This window comes from Balaenoptera ricei, chromosome 1 (genome assembly GCF_028023285.1).
Source record: "Balaenoptera ricei isolate mBalRic1 chromosome 1, mBalRic1.hap2, whole genome shotgun sequence".
In the NCBI taxonomy this organism is placed as follows: Eukaryota; Metazoa; Chordata; class Mammalia; order Artiodactyla; family Balaenopteridae; genus Balaenoptera; species Balaenoptera ricei.
Genome location: NC_082639.1, coordinates 165,135,420 through 165,151,858, shown reverse-complemented (window position 1 = coordinate 165,151,858; position 16,439 = coordinate 165,135,420). Strand labels below are relative to the sequence as shown.

The 16,439-nt window shown below is 38.0% G+C and overlaps 1 protein-coding gene across 4 annotated transcripts in view; it reads left to right on the top strand.

The window, feature by feature from the left end:
- Nucleotides 1-3,721: 3,721 nt before the first annotated feature.
- Nucleotides 3,722-16,439, top strand: part of AKT3 (AKT serine/threonine kinase 3) — a 386,660-nt gene continuing 373,942 nt past the window's right edge. For all 4 annotated transcript variants that reach the window (XM_059940876.1, XM_059940883.1, XM_059940866.1 and 1 more), the window contains exons 1-2: nt 3,722-4,407; nt 14,648-14,805. In XM_059940876.1, coding sequence (XP_059796859.1) covers nt 14,760-14,805 — 46 coding nt within the window. In that variant the 5' untranslated portion in view covers nt 3,722-4,407; nt 14,648-14,759. The remainder of the gene's footprint in view (nt 4,408-14,647; nt 14,806-16,439) is intronic.

The window sequence follows — 16,439 nt, the reverse complement described above, 5'->3', positions numbered from 1 at the left end:
GTCCTCACAGAGCAGGTTCTGAAACAGCTAGAAATGCACACCACCTCAGGAAGTTAAAATTATATCCTAAAATGAGGCTCTGGGATTAAAATATGTAGGTATTAGTATTATTGCATACCTCTATTCACCCGCAGTCTGAATAATAATATGTATGCTTTTTGCTTTGGAATCAGAACATGAATTCTAGGTCAATTCTCCACGAGCAGTTATTTAATTGTGGTAACTTTCTGTGACCCAAGTGTTCTGAAATACTAAATATAATGTCCAGAGATTGCTTAAGTTGCTAACAGACTTAGCCATCTAAGAGAGAATATGACAATACGAATGAAAAAATTTTCATTCACACCCTAGTAACACAGCAGGAAAAAAAGTCTGCCAATATAAAACAAGAGGGAGGTTTCCAGAGAGCTTTAAGTATCCCCTTTGCACATGGCATCAGATTAGTGACATACCTGTTCTTCAGGTATTCTCATGTGTTACTAATACAGACCTATACCTTAAGAAAGATATCTGTAAAAAAGAGAAAAGACAATTAGTATCGGTAACTATTGCAACTTACTCTTCTCCTACTTATACCTGGATTTAAACTATGTTCTTTTGGAAATTGCTCTATTAATCATCTAGAATATTTATTAATTACAGCTATAGACTTAGCATGGTTATTTCAGAAACCAACTGTGGCAGAGACTGCTGGCTGTTCATCAAACTAATTTCTTTTTCTTCCTGGGCTAGACTCCATTTCATGGGTTGCCTTGTAGTTTGGTGGCTTGGGAGTGTTCTAGCCAGTGGAATGGGAATGGAAGTGATGTGCACAAAACCTCCCTTGAGTAATTCTCCACGTTTTGCCCCTTTCTGCCAGCTTGATGTTGTGATTATGTGTTGAACACGTCAGAACTCTAACATGGAAGAAACTTTATTCTTATAAATGCTTAGAGGAGACTTGCCTGCCATTCTGAACTTTACATGGATGAGAAATACACTTCTGTAGAAATGCCAGGATAGATTTTTGTATTTATTTGTTGTACCAGCTAGTGTTAACAAATATATTCATGTTTATGGTAAAGGAATTTTAGCTTGCTAATCACTCACTATGTTTTAGATACTATCTAATATTTCATCACATTTAATTCTCATAATAAGCTGTTGAAGTAGTTGTAACCATCGTTGCACAAATGAGGAAATTAAAGCTTAGAAAAGTTAAGAAACTTGCCTAAGACCTAAATTCTGCAGAGGGAGGATTTGAACTCAGATCTCCAAGTCTCCAAAGTGTGTTCATGATCTTTCCAATAAGCCATCCCAAGAGGAGAGTACGGTATAAACTGCACATAGGACACAGAGTTATTTGCCCATTCATTCATTAATTCATCCAACAAACACATTTTGTGCATACTTTGTGTCATGTTCTGTTCTAGACACTGGAGACAAGATACCCTTGTTATAAAGGCAGAGAGGCAGTAACTTAATTTTTGTTACCTGATGTCCTGAAATTCTAAATGTGCCTTCTAGTTTAAGTTACTCCCAAGAAATGGTGGAAGTACTAACAAATAGCTCTCAGTATCTAATTTACTCATTGGTAGTCAAGAAGAGTGAATACTTTTCTTAAGCTGCATAAGTAACTACTACTGAGAGATACTAGCCTTAAGAATTTCTGGCGTAATAAAGAATGAGGGCTTTGTCTCTAAAATTTAGGAGGGACATTCCCATGGATAAACATGCTCCTGCTGCCCATATTATTGGAAAGTGACGACAACGAAGAGGAGAACTCTAGCATACACTGTGTATGGAGTACCATACTATCACAATTGGCAGATTCTCCAAAATCCATGATGGCACAGACTAAGAGAAAGAACAATGGTACTTAAGTAAATAATAGTTCTGTAATAAATAATTGTATAATAAAAGCTGATATGCTTTTATTACAGAAATTGATGAAACTACTAGAGTAGAAGTACAAAACACAGAAGAAATAAAAGTTTACAACTTTTCAAATACATGAAGCCCAGAGTATATAATCCATTGTAGTTTATACAATATTTACTTTTAGGGTTTAATTCAGTTAAGATTTAATACAATCTGATGAGATGGAGAAATATTTTGAGGCAGTATGGCTCATAAGACAAATTTGGTTCTCACAAATATGTTGACGTTAAAATTGGAAACAAATGAAAACTTCAGTTGATAAGAGATATCTGGTAATTCAGAATATCACCACTCTCAGAGTTAAGTATTTAAAAGAGCTTTTGAGACACTCTTTTTAGCGCTGGTGTCATAGTGACTATTTTCTTAAAAATAAAAAGTGGGTTGGGTTATTATAGAATAAAAATCTGACCCATTTTTGTTACTCCCAAGCAAGAAATCTGTAACGGAATCACTTTGCCAATAGGGACTGTTAGAGCTCTGATAATTATGGTAATAAATTATATTTTATACATAGATAAACTAAATAGAATTAGGATACAGTGTATGTTTATTAATCAGTTCATGACGCGCCGGGAAATACGGAAGAAGGAGAAAAGCAGCAATTGAGGACTTTTACTCTCGGGTGGATTGTATATATTAAAATGGCAAATTTTGTTCTGAAACGGTCAGAGAAGTGCTTCCCTTACAAATGGAGAAAATCGACTTAAATAGCGCTTTCTTTTTTTATTAGGTTTCATATTCCTGTCCACAATCCCAATAGATGTGCATTTCATAAAAGATGTGGACATAGATGTATAAATACGACTCCCTATATAAATACCAGGGATATAGTGTAAAAGAATGACTACCATCCCAATGTTGTCAGGACATGGTAAGAGTAGGAAGTGCGCGTCGGAAGGAATCACTCCTTCTACAGAAAGAAGCTAAAAGCACTAACAAGCTAACAAGACTCTTGCATTGGGAGAAATAACAGGTACACCATCAAGGTTAGAGCCACGTGGCGAAATAATACGGTTTTTTCAAAGTGTTCCAGAATTAACAATACATGGTGTCAGAAAAAGTGAACTTCTTTTATAACTTTATGGAGTATGATGTAGAGTTAAAAAAAAAAATTGGCCATTTTGAAAAAAAAAAAAAAGTGTTTCCATTGCAAATATCCTCAGAAGCCATGAACTTCAAAAGAAAGAAATGCTATCTTCTTCGTAGTGAATGCAATACATCATGGCTTCCCCAAAGTCAATGAAAACTACTGTCTCTAAAAAGTGTGAAATTTTAAGGTTGAATTACGATGCTACTGCAAGCCGTACACTATGTGTGGTGATTGCTTACAGGAAGCCCAGGGATGGCTCTTCCGAAAGAGGTGTTCTAGACTGGACGATAAGGTCTCCTAGAAGTCAGGAAAGGTGTCAGACTCTGGACTGACCTCTGAGGTGCAGAGGGGTGGGGTCGGTTCCCGCCCGGCTCCAAGCTTTCCGGGGCGCGCCCCCCCAGGGCACCGCCCATCTCTGGGGCCTCAGGTCCGGGCCCCTCACGCGTCCGCCTGACCTCCTTGGAGCTGCGGCGGGCGGGAGGAAAAGCCCCGGGCCCGGCTGCGCGCGGAAGGCAGAAGAGCCTCCCCTCCCGGGCCTCGGGTGCCCGCAGCGCGCCACGAGGGCGCGGGGAAAACCCACAACTTCCCGCCCAGGAACGACGCCCCGCTCCCGGCTTCGGCTGGGGAGAAGGGGGGGGGCGTGTTCTCGCGAGAGGAGAAGGGGCGCGGGCCGCCGCGGGCTTGGGGGCGCGGGGAAGCCCGCGGACGGGGGCCCGCGGGGAGGGGGCAGAGGCGGCGGGCCGGCTGGGGACGCGGGGAAGCAGCTCCCGCCAGTCGCCGTGCGCCAGCCCCTGACGTCAGGAGTTTTCCTCAAAGTCAACAACAAGCCTGCGGCGGCGGCGGTGGCGAGAGCTGATCAGCGGCGGCCCCATAGGGAGGAGGGGGCGGGGAGGCGGCGGCGGGCCCCCCAGCGGGGCGCGGCCCGAGAGGAGGCCGCAGACCCCCGACCCGCGCCAGGCCGCCAGGGCCCAGAGCCTCCACCCGCCGCCGCCTCGCCTCGCCGGCGCGACCCGGCCCCCGCCCGAGCGGAGTTTTCTGGTGATGAATTGAATTTGTAGCCGAGATCCGATTCCCACGTAGAGTCTCCGCCCCCTCCCCCCGCCGCCTCCCTCCTCCCGCCGCCGCCGCCGCCGCCGCTGCCGCCGCCGCCGCCTCCTCCCGCTCCAGCTCCGCGGCCCGGCCGGCTCCCTCCCTCCCTCCCCTGCAGCCCGCCGCCTGCCCTCCCGCCGGCCACACCGGCTCCAGGGGGGCCAGAGGCTCTGCGGGGTGGGGGGAGGACAGGAGGGGAGGAGGAGGGAGGGGGACCCCCGAGTCGCCCCCTCTCCTCCCCCCGCCCCCCGGCTCCATCCTCCGCCGCCGCCCGAGCAGCTGCGGGGCCGCCGCCGCCGCCTTTGCAGGTAACAGCCACCGCCCCCCACTCTCGCCCTCTCCCCGCCGCTCCTGTTCTCCCTCCGGGCCCCCCTCGGGCGGGGGTGGCGGTGGGTAAATGAGGTGGGGGCGTCCGGCTTGTCACCGCGCCGGGGGCGTGGGCGGGGGCTGGGTCGCCGGGGGCTGGGGTTGGGATGCGGGTGCGGAGGCCGGGGATGCCCGGCGCGGACGGACCGCACCCCTCACTTTGCTGAGGGAAGCTGAGGCGGCGGTGCGCGGGGGCCGGGGAGGGTGTTCCTGGCCTAGCGATGCGGTCCGGGTCTGGGCTGCCCGGGCCCGGCGCCTCTGGTCTCTGCGCCACTCTCGATCCAGCCCGCTCACCCTCCTCGCCGGCCGGCGGCTAGGGGAGGGGGCCCGCTCGGCCTGGGGTGGCGGCGGGGTTATGTAACGCGGGGAGCGCCTGTGTCAGGGCGTTTGGGTGGGGGAGGGGGCTGTGTGCGCGTGGGTGGGGGAAGGCAGGGATGCGACGGCTCCCCGGGGTCTTGTTCTCCACCCCCCGCCCCCGCCCCCGCCGCCGGCGCACAGGAAGAGACGGCCCTGGTGGGGTGGGGGTGTGTGGGAGGTGGGGAACGTGCTTGTCTGTGTTTTTAATAGTAGTGGGGTTTTGATCCGCTCCGGAGTTGTGTGCTAAGAATAGAAATGTACGGAAGATGCTGGCTTTGGCGGATCCAGTGATGCTGTCGCTGCTGGCGGCGGCGGCGGCGGCGGCGGCGGCGGCGGCGGCTCTGGCTGCAAGTAAACAAACCAGCCTCTTCCTCGTCCACCTCCTTCTCCTGCGCATCGGTCTGCATCAGCCATGATGCTAGTGGGGCCCTTACGAGCCCAAAGTTGAAGCGGAGCTGGTTGCTGTGTTCACCCTGACTACTAACTAGGCGGGGTCACCCCTTGTTTGGGATTTCCCGGGAATCTACAGTTAGGCTAGATTGAATTTCTTTGGGGCCCTGTTTTCAATACCGGTATTTACTGTTTATCTTCTGAAAGGAGAGGAAATGTTTACCCATTAAGTCAAGGCTGGGATACTCACGTTTCTTCCATCAAAATAATGTTATGAAAATAAAACCAACACGTTTCACCAGTGTGGTAATTGGTTGAAAGCCCAGTAGTTTGTAATGGATAACGTTTCCAAGTAGAAATTCAACAGTGAAACCCAGGTATCTATGTTAATTACTGGTGTCAATAAAATGTTCACACTTTTTTAGTTCATCATGAAGCTAAAGAATGTGGAATAGTGACTTTTTTTTGTAGTTAATACGTTGGCAACTGCCTCAAATCATCAATTTAGATATATGTTCCATCTTTGGTAAAGCTTGGTCATGTAATATCTTTTAGTGGACTGTAAATCATTAGACAACTACTGGGCTTTGTTTTTGATGGAAAGTCACTAAATTAGGTTATACATTGTTGGAAAATAGTTGAAAAAGCCAAAGGAGGAAGAATTCCCTAAAGACGGTGTAGGAAACTCTGTCTTCTGAACTTGTCATGGCGAAATATGTGTAAATGAATAGGAATATTACAGGAGGTGGTTGTCTAAAACGTGAAAACATCTTTTATTGGAATATCTACTTATTAGTATTACTAGTTTTAAGGTTTATGACAGGATGCACAATTATTTGCAAGATAGAAGTCAGGACTGTAGATTTTTTTTTTCCTTTGCTGATACATAGTCTTGACTTTGAAAGTTCACCAGTGAGATTGTATCTGAAGACCTGTTTTTTGTTTTTCTCACTAGGGTTTACCCCAATAGCTTTGATTGGTTTGAGCTTTTAATTTTAAAGTGGGGGAAGTGCATATATCACACGAATGAGACAACATTGGAAGTTAGGTGAATGTAAAGTTTTAGTTTTATGTTTGTACTGTGTATTTGCAGTATGTAGTATGTTTTCTTAGAGTGTTTGAAAAATAATGTCTAAAGTAATTCTGCAAAAAAATTTTTGAAACTATTATTTGTATTCATTTTGTCTCCTACTTTTAGCCTTTCTGTAATGATTACTTTAGTGAATTGTTTTCCAACTTAAAATTAATTTTTACTTTGACTCTAAGTTTAAGTTCTGTATGTCAGAATATTGCTTTGGATGTTTTTGTTTATGTAACTTAAATGGCTGTAAAATATTTTCAGTAAGATTTCATTCATTCAACAAATATTAGAGTGTGAACTGTGTGGTAGGGACTGATTTGATTAAAAACTTTTACTATTTACATTTCATCCAGAAGATCACTACTATTAGACAGTGAATTTGTTTTCAGAATCACTGCAAATCTAAACATGTTTTCGTTAAACATATGGGACACATGTACTTAGCATAGAGTCTTGTGCAAAGTAAGGATTTAAGGTTTTTTAAACTCTAGCTTTCTATTTAAACATGAGACATTCTTACAAAAAATTCAATGGAAATTTTCAACTACTTAGTTTTCTTTAAAAAGAGGAACTGGTTTTACAAATTAATTTTGTGGAAGTTTGGAATTTACTTAAACTTTGCATATTTTTATGAAAAGATGGCTATACTTTCTTTTGTTGTTATATCTTTTAGTACTGTAATTCACCCTTGGGAAGATAAGGCAATTGTTAATGATGTGTTAATTGGATTTTTAGCATGATTTGATAGGATCTAGTCTTTATAGTGTGATTAAGTTTCAAGCACTAAAAAATATTTAACATAAGAATATATGACTAACATAAGATGCAAGACAGAAAAAGAAACCATTTCATTTTGACCAAATCAGTCGTGTAATTTGACTTGCATTTTTATTTTTAAGTTAATATAAATTAATGCACATGATTAATTTTCGTAGATTTGTATTAGATTATTTAAGTTATTAAAAATTTGTTTTTTACTCCAGGTTTCAGAGTGCGCATCAGAATTCTAAATGTTCGTTTCATACACCATGTACTTTTCTGTAGTTGCCTGAATCATCTGAATCACCTGATGTTAACTTACATGTTTTATCATGGTCTTTTATGTATGATAGCGCTACATTCAATTTAGAGTTAACGCTAGCCAGTGCCTGATGAGTGCTTGCATGTGCCAGGTACTGTTATATGTGCTTAACATGTGTAAATGCATTTAATCTTCACAATAGCCTGTTACACTTTTGAAAGTGATTTTCACTGGAGAAAATACTTTTTCTGGTATTGTAAAAATTTGTTTCATTTTAACTTTATTAATTTTGAAACACTTTTTCTTTCAGTGTTTGTCCTAACCTGTTTGTACCTATTATTAGAATTCACAATGACAATGCTAAATTTCAATAAACTTGTACACTAAAATTTCCATAGAAATCAAGATAATATAGTAAAAAAACATATTGACTGATCCGTAACTTTTTTTTTCATTTCATTTCTTTCAAATGCTGAATTAAATGCCACAGATGTTTACATGTTTTATTGTAGCACCATAGTCTTTGAACATGTTAGATGTAAACATTTCCTTTGCCAGGAAATCTTCAAATAGTAGTCGATAGGTAAATTAGTGTATGCTTCTTGACCTGTAGATTTGTTTTTCAGTTCTTTTCAATACTCTGTTTATATTTATTTGTCACCAATTACAGATATTTCACACTTTTAAATGGGTATATTTTGCTAATATTCAGAGGGAAAAGTAAAAAAAAATTATTGGAAGAAATCACTGGGAGATTTTCAAATGAGAGTTTTTTTTCTCTATGTTAATTGAAAAAGCCTCTGACTATATTTGGGAGTCTAGGGGATGAGAGGGGGAGGAAGATGGTATTTTTGCCAGTAGTGGAATTTAGTCCAAATTTTGTCTGAGTGGAATTGATGTTTGAATGTTTTATCTTCTCAACTATATATTAACCTTTTGAGGACAGGAACCGTGTATAATCAGGATACTATCACCTAAGATGCCATCTGTAAGTGAAATAGATACTCAGTAGCTTTAAACTTGAAGAATCATAAATAAGAGCTATTTAGAGTTCATCTAATGCTATACTTTTATTTTTATGGCTAAGGAAACTGAGGCACAGAGAATTAAAGGACCTTATACAGCATTACTCTGGGCCGGGCAGAGTTGGGAATAGGGACCCAAGTTTCTTGTCCTGTCCTGTGCTCTTTCTAATGCACCATTGTAATGAACTTTGTTACAGGATTCCATACCTACTGGTTAACTTTCAGTTTAATCAGGAGTAAAATCTGTCAGGCTGATTAATGGCATTTTTGTGCGTGTGGATTCTTTTTGTTTTATAATCAGGGAGGTCCCCGAGTCAGATTTTAGACGGATTTTACAGGTGTATTGGAAAAATGTGGCCAACTGTGCAACTAAGATTGTTTTAGTAGCAACCCTCAACCTGTCCGTGTGTTGTTACATAAGTGCTTTCAAATAGAGACAAGCCACATTTTACGTGAGAAATGTAGGGGTGAATTTGTCAGTAGCTTGTTCAGTGGTTTAGGTGAGCCAGAGGAATCCAATAAGCATTTTCATAGTTGTTTCAAATTAGAATATTAAATATATCACCCAGCGCGAGTTGCTTTTTTTTACTCGATTAATAATGGATGTGTTGGTTGAAATGGCATGCAAATGCCCTAAACAGGGGTAGGGAAGAGGGGGAAAATGCTTTATGGTTTTGTATACATATTTCAAAGTTTATAAAGCTGATTTTTAAGAATTGGCAATTTAGAATAACTGGTATTTTGTGTGAAAGTTAGAAATCTTGCCTTTGCTTATTCAGGTATTTTCCTGTAGTGTGAAACAGTGAAGATATCTATATAGAAAGAGTTTAAAGAAAATCCATAAAGTGTATTGTAGTCTGAAGAGAGGAAAGGTATCCAAAGTATATAGTTTGTATGGTTCACTTCCCTATATGATATGTTTTTAGCAGGATAACAACTCTTAAAAGGACAGACTGGCTTAGAGTTATTTGAAGTGGAGATCAGGTTACCTTGAATTTCCCTTCCACTCCACTATTTTTCCTTTCCCTCAAATCCTTTTAAAAGTTTCATTAGCCTTATGCATTTATTATGGCATATATTAGTTTTACCTATTTCTTAAAATCAGTAAATATCATAGAATTACACCATGGTTACCCTTGACCATCATTTGTTTTTCAAAGTAGCAACTTTCTATTGTATTTGGATATCAGTTCTTCATTACTTTAGTTTGGCTAGCGTATCTAAAGTATATAAAAAATGTGGGTGCAGAGCAAGTATATTCTACATAGTATTAATTATAGCCAAATGTATAGTAGTTTATAGAAGGCTGTGTTATAGATTTGTATCATGGCTTTTAACTTAGAAATTAACATACAGGAAATTATTAACCTATGAATTTTGCTCTTTATAAAATAGAATTGCTGGGGGTGCTTTTTAACTTTATGTCAACCTACTTTTGGTCTTCTATTATAATTTCGTTTGTGATGCAGTAGTTTTATTTAATTTTTAATTTATTTGAAAACATGCTTTACTGGACTTCTGAAATATAATTTGTTACAGAAAAAACTTCAGAACTATTCACAAATGTTGTACATGTTTTTGAGAGCTCATATTGTGTTATTTTGTAGAAAGCACAACAAACTGATGGAAGAAGTTACTTGTCACTAACTTGTTATGGTAACTGTGAGGAAATAATGTCATCGTTATGGATTGGTTATGGTCTTCTTAGGTTCAAAATTGTAGATGTGATAGCTACTGCACAAATTTGTTTTAGAGTTAAATGAGAAAATGTGTGTGAAAGCACTTTGATAACAAATTATTATAGGTTTGGAAAAGATTTTTGAAATACTTAGTTTTGCTTGCCCCCTGTATACTCAATTATAGTTCTTGTCACAGAGTAGATAACCAATACATCTTTATTGACTGAATGAACATATATGTGTATATATATAACGTTTTCTTGTGCGAATGATATTTTAAACATGTTTGAAGAACTTTATCGCTTAAAATTGAATGGTTGGCTGCTGTAAGTAAACAGATATCTTTTAAAAATTCTTAAAAGTATCATGAAGAAAATATCCCATTCTTTCCCTTTTTCCTCCCATAGTGGATAATTTTGGGCAGTGTTGATGCTTGATTTGTTTGGGAATTGAAACTTCACCATCTCAACAAAAAGAGTCAAAAAATGTCGAGAAAAAAGGATAATTTTAGTGTGTTAGGCCTTAAAATTAATGGAGGTCTATAGGAAACATACTTTAATGAATAGGGAAGAATATTTATTTCAACTTTAATTATTTTTTTGTAGGTGCTTCCGTAATGTTTAAGTTCAGGTTTGTTTTTACCACGGCTTCATACCATTCTCTGTCGACTTAACAATATTAATTTGCTTCGTCTTTATTAGGTATCTAAAGCTGCATCTTTGTTCTTTCACTCATCCATTCATTCATTTATTCCATATTTGTTGAGCATCTCTTATGTGCCAGGCAGCATTAAATTGCTTTACTAAATAATAATGCCATTGAATGAGGTAAAAGATGTGAAAATGTTTTGTAAATTTTAAAATGACATTCAAATGTAATTATTATCATTATCCAATTCTCAGATAATTTTGTATGAAAATACTTTTAGTGTAACTGCTTTGTGTAAATTACAAATTGAATCTACTAAGAATTTTGTATGAAATTTTTTATAAGAATGGGAAAGATGAGATTACCCAGCAATGAATGTTTAATGCAATAGGTTTAAAAGAAAAATAAACCAAATTTTGTTTCTTACAGCTCATTGGATAGGACACATTTCTAAAGAAGTTAGGACTGTAGGACTCTACCTTAGGAAGCAGATTAAATGCCTAAAGTACAGCCCATCATTTAGCAGATTAGTGTTTTTAATAACATGGAGGACTGAGTGGGAGAGTGTATTTGACTTGGTGCAAAGAGTGTTGCCACTGTAGGAAAAGTAGATCAAAGAGTATGGTTTACTACTTGAGCGTCAATAGCATTGGTTCTATACTAAAGACAACGTTTACTTCTAGCTTATTGATCATAATCCTAGGGTAGTATACCTTTGAACGTCTTTCAAATTGTGTTCAAATAATGTATCATTTTAGCCAGAGGTGGCCCAGAGCGGTTTTAAAGCTGAAAATTATGAATATGGGTGGAATTTGGTAACATTTTAATGTGCAAAATGGATAAAGCCATCTCTGTAGTGCCTGGTTCACTGGCCCTGTGGAAGATGATAAATTTTGTCCTGTTGATTTAATATACATTTAAAAAGTTTAAATGTATAGGCACTGATAAACATCTTTATCTAAAAAACTAGTTTTTGGAAACAGTTTCTTTATAAAACAAAATTCATTGATTTTGGGTTGATCTGAATATTTCAATATATTGTTTTGTCCTGAAGAGGCAGTGCTAGTGGAAAGTGTGTACCTGTTTTTGTGGTCTTGATTCTCTTATAAAGTAGCTGTATGATGTTGGGCAAGCCACTTCATCTGTCTTGACTTCTGTTTCCTCAGCTGTAAAAGAGGGTCCCTTCTAGCTTTCTAGCTTCAAGATTCTATCAATGAAATGTCCACTTAAAAAAAATAGAATCAATTTTGAAAATACTTTTGTTTTTCTAGTGTTTTATATAAGTGTATTATAATACAAATTATTTTAATAGGAAAATATTCTATATATGTTTATTGGATGTGTATTATTTTTTGTTTATTACTAAGTGTTGGTCGCTGATCTCTTCCCTTTCCAATCCCAAGGATATTAAGATACGAATTTTCATTTACCCAGAGTACACAATTTTATAGTCAGAAACCAGGAATAGCTTAATAGATGTGAGGCCTCTTGCTGTAAGTACTACCAAAGAGAAGGTCTAAGTGCAGTTCTTCTAACGACATCATTTTGCACTAGTGTCCCTAATAATTTAACTTCCTTATACAGTTGACTCTTGACCAGTACTGGGGTGGGTTGCTTCCCTCACCCCAACCCCAGTGTCAAAAATCTGCCTACTGCTATCTCTATCTCAAAAACAAAGGAATTGATAAATGATTTATCCAAGGGCAGGAAGCTGAAACAGTTTGGATAAAATAAGGATTCAAACTTTAGTTCTTTTGATTCTACATATTGTGGTCTCTAATTGAACACAAACTTTTCCCCACACTTAGTTTAAAGATCTGTAAAATGAAAATGCAGGAACTGTATTTATTGAAAAAAAAAATCCATGTATAAATGGACCTGCACAGTTCAAACCCCTGTTGTTCAAGGGTTAATTGTAATTATTTATGTTGTATAAAGAGTTAACCCTTTCAGTTATCTAGCTTCATATTAATTAGCCAGTTGACCATGTTGAGTTCTTCAGGAAGTTACATAAATCAAATTAAAATGATGTTTTGATTCTTTACTGAAAGCTTTTTTGTTTTTGTTTTTTGCCTGTTTTTAATGGTGAAATGGGTCTTGTCCTGAATTATGTGGCCATTTCCTATGGCTGTTTTTCACAGTGTGTTCCCCTGGATTTCAGTACATGTTACTAAAGGAAAAAAAAAAGCCCTGGGTGTTCAAGTAAGTTTAGGATTTGCTGAGATAAATAAGGTTATACATTATATATTTTGTACCTTTAATATGGTAATAGTGATGTTTCAAGAGAAAGACATGGTTTATAGAATTTCGCAAACTTACTTGACCAAATGATTTTTTTTCTTTTCTTAACCCTCTTTTTCTTCTTATTTTTCTGGAATTTCTCTTCGTATTCTGTCAAACATATTTTGGGAAAATACACCGAGATTCTAATATTCCTTTTGATTCTGTACAGTAGCAGACCTGAATGATTTTGAGGACAGTCTTGGTCCAGCCTGTAGTTGCTGCCCTCAGCCCCATGGCACATGAGTGGGGTGGCCTTCTATTCAGCCACATAAACTTTGTCAGTCTTTCTTAAGAGAATGGTAGTCTTAATTCCTGACTGCTAAATGATTAGGCTCTGTACTTAATTTGCATTGGAAAAAGAAGTGTAATTCATTTCAGTACTAGCTAGGAAGTCTAACCTTGAACTTATTCCTATGCACTATTTATTAAAACCATATTTGAGAAAATAGTATAGTTATATAGTCCATACATCCATTTTTCTGGTTATCTAAAATTTATGCCTGGGTTCCTGTGTCACGTTTTTTGGTCCCTTTCTGTGAAAATGCTTTAATTCAGTTTTATCTTGGCACTTTCCTTTTTAGATTGAGAGGGACAATAAGAAATAGCCAGTAAAGTTCATTGCTGTATATATGTGAGGATATTTTTGAGGACTTTTGTTTATTACACTACAAGGTATCTTATGAAGACCTGTGGGTTAAATTTCAGATTTTTGTCCTAGAACAAATTGTTTCCTTCTGAACAACTTCTTTTTTTCTTCTTAAAAATATTTATGGATACTGTAAATATTGAAACTGATTGTATTTCCTTATTTGTATTGCTTCCTGAAAGCTTCAAGTTAAATTTGTGGTCCGTCTTTCACAAATATGTAGATTTTTGCTCTGGCTTCTTTTTGTCTTAAGTCAATAAGAATGCAGGCTCTGGAATCAGGTAGATTAGGTTCAGATCTTGGTGCCATCATTCATTAGCTGTGTTGAAATCAGCCACTTAATCTCTGTGAGCCTCAGTTTTCCCATCTATGAAATGGAGTTAATTGTATAATAGATGTAAGCACCTGTAATAGTTCTTGACATGTCCTGAATACTCCATGCTTTTTCCCACTTTCATATTCCCTTTGTTTCACTTCATCTACTTTAAAAAATAATTGATTTTATATTATTTATAATATTTTATTTATTGTAATCTACCTAAAATATTTCTTGGAACAAGGCAGAGTAAGCATAGATAAATGTTAGTTACTTAGCACATTGTTTTTTACATAAAATCCAGCAATTAAAAACATTCACAATTGCTTTGCCATACTATTTCTAAATTTACTGAGATTTTGAAACTAGACCTACATGAAGATTTACTTTTAGTCCACCTCACTTTCATTCTCTTCCCTTTTTACCTCAAACACACATTACCAAGGAAATTTTCTGTATTATTTGTGTAGGTGTGACAGTGGTTTTCTTAAGACATTTTTTTGTTGCAACCTCGTAGGTTAAAAGTTTCACTGTCCTTTGAAGTTCTGTCACAAGACCAGGGAAGTGCATTCATTATAAAACTACTTAATAAATAAGTTCCCCAGTTTGAAGAGCTAGACTTTTATGTGAGGTCAGGCCAGTTGAAGATATTTACAAAGAATTAGTTGTTTGTTATTGCTATGTGAGTTGCAAGAATGGAAAAAAAAGAAATTCTTTCTTCAATACTTCCTTCCAGGCTGAGTCATCACTAGAGAGTGGGAAGGGCAGCAGCAGCAGAGAATCCAAACCCCAAAGCTGGTATCACAAAGTACCTTTTCTCCAAGTTGGGGGCTCAGAGGGGCGCCATCATGAGCGATGTTACCATTGTGAAAGAAGGTTGGGTTCAGAAGAGGGGTAAGTGTTCAACAAAACTGAAAATAATATGGTTGGTAAGTGTGCTAACACTAAGTGGTGTCCTGGAAGTTGATATTTTTTTTCTGATGCTGTTAACAAAGTAAACTGTGACATACTATGTCCACTAAGATAGAAACGATATTTAACATATGTGTTAGGAATTTGCTTGTTATTTAGGAATTCTTTGTAATTCTTGATTTTGATCATTTATAATCAAGAAGGTTAGGCTTTCTGGTATGTTGTGTGCATGGATGTTACAGAAAGTTCATGTTGTATTTTTCTGTATTGTCCACAGATTCTACAATCCAGAGAGCTGTCTTTAGAATGATTTAATATCTAGAAAAGTATCTAACTTGTATGCATTTAAAGACATGTAAATATATAAATAAAAATATTCAATTATATTAAGCCAGTTTGGGCGGTGGCAGGGAAAGGGCTTAAAGTAGTAAAGAGGAAGGATTCACTCACAAACTCATGGATTCAGTAATCCCATAGTTAGATAAGTAAAGTCCTAAAGTAAAAGACCGAATGAGGGAAGGGATTGTGTGTGTGTGTGTGTGTGTGTATGTATGTTTAATTTCATATTTTAATTTTTCATGATCTACTTTTATTATTTCTGGTTAATAATAAATAATTATTACTTATTTCTTAAAGTTATTTAGATAAATACTTTAGATAAATAATTCAAATGCATTATTATTTTTTAATACTAAAGGAACTCTTCAATGTAAAGCTTAGTTTATCCTCCATGAGATCACCTGCTAATGTAGTCAATGTGTTTATTAGAAATCTAGACTAGAGTTTAGATTAGTTGCCAGGCAACTACTGTTTATCCACATGGCCAAATTCAGTAGGATGAAGATGGTTACATTCTCAGAGCTTTTAAGTTCTCGTATATCTATTTTCTGGTTAAAAGTTACCTCTTAATAATTTAGTGATTTTTAATATTCTTTGAAGTTCTGTAGTTAATACTTAGGCTAAAAAGCTGTTGTCAATAGTTAAATATGATTATGTGTTAATGAGTTTTTAAAAATCGGCCTTATTGAGTTGTAATTTACATACAATAAAATTCGCCAATTTTAATCCACCAATTTTTACTTTGATGAATTTTGCTGAATTTATACACTAGTGTAACAAACCCTAAAATCATGATATAGAACATTTCTATCATCCCAGCAAGTTCCCTCATTCCCCTACACAGTCAGTCCTCTTCCCTGAACTCTGGCAACCACTGATTTGCTGTTACTATAATTCTGCTTTTCTAGAATTTCATATAAGTAGGATCATAGAATATGTGGTCCTTTGTGTCTGGTTACTTTCACATAGCATAATACTTTAAAGATCCATCCATGTTGTTGTATATATCATTAATTTGTTCCTTTTTCTTGTTGAGTGGTATTCCACTATCTGGACATACCACAGTTTATCTGTTTACCAGTTGGTGGACACTTGGGTTGTTTCTAGTTTTTGGCTGTTGTGAATAAAGCTGCTGTGATCATTTGAGTGCACGTCTTTGTGTGATGTGTTTTCATTTTTCTTGGGTATTAACCTAAGAATGAGATTACTGAGTCATATGGTAAGTGTATGTTTATAAAAACTGCTAAACTGTTTTCCAAAGTGGCTATTCGTACTGT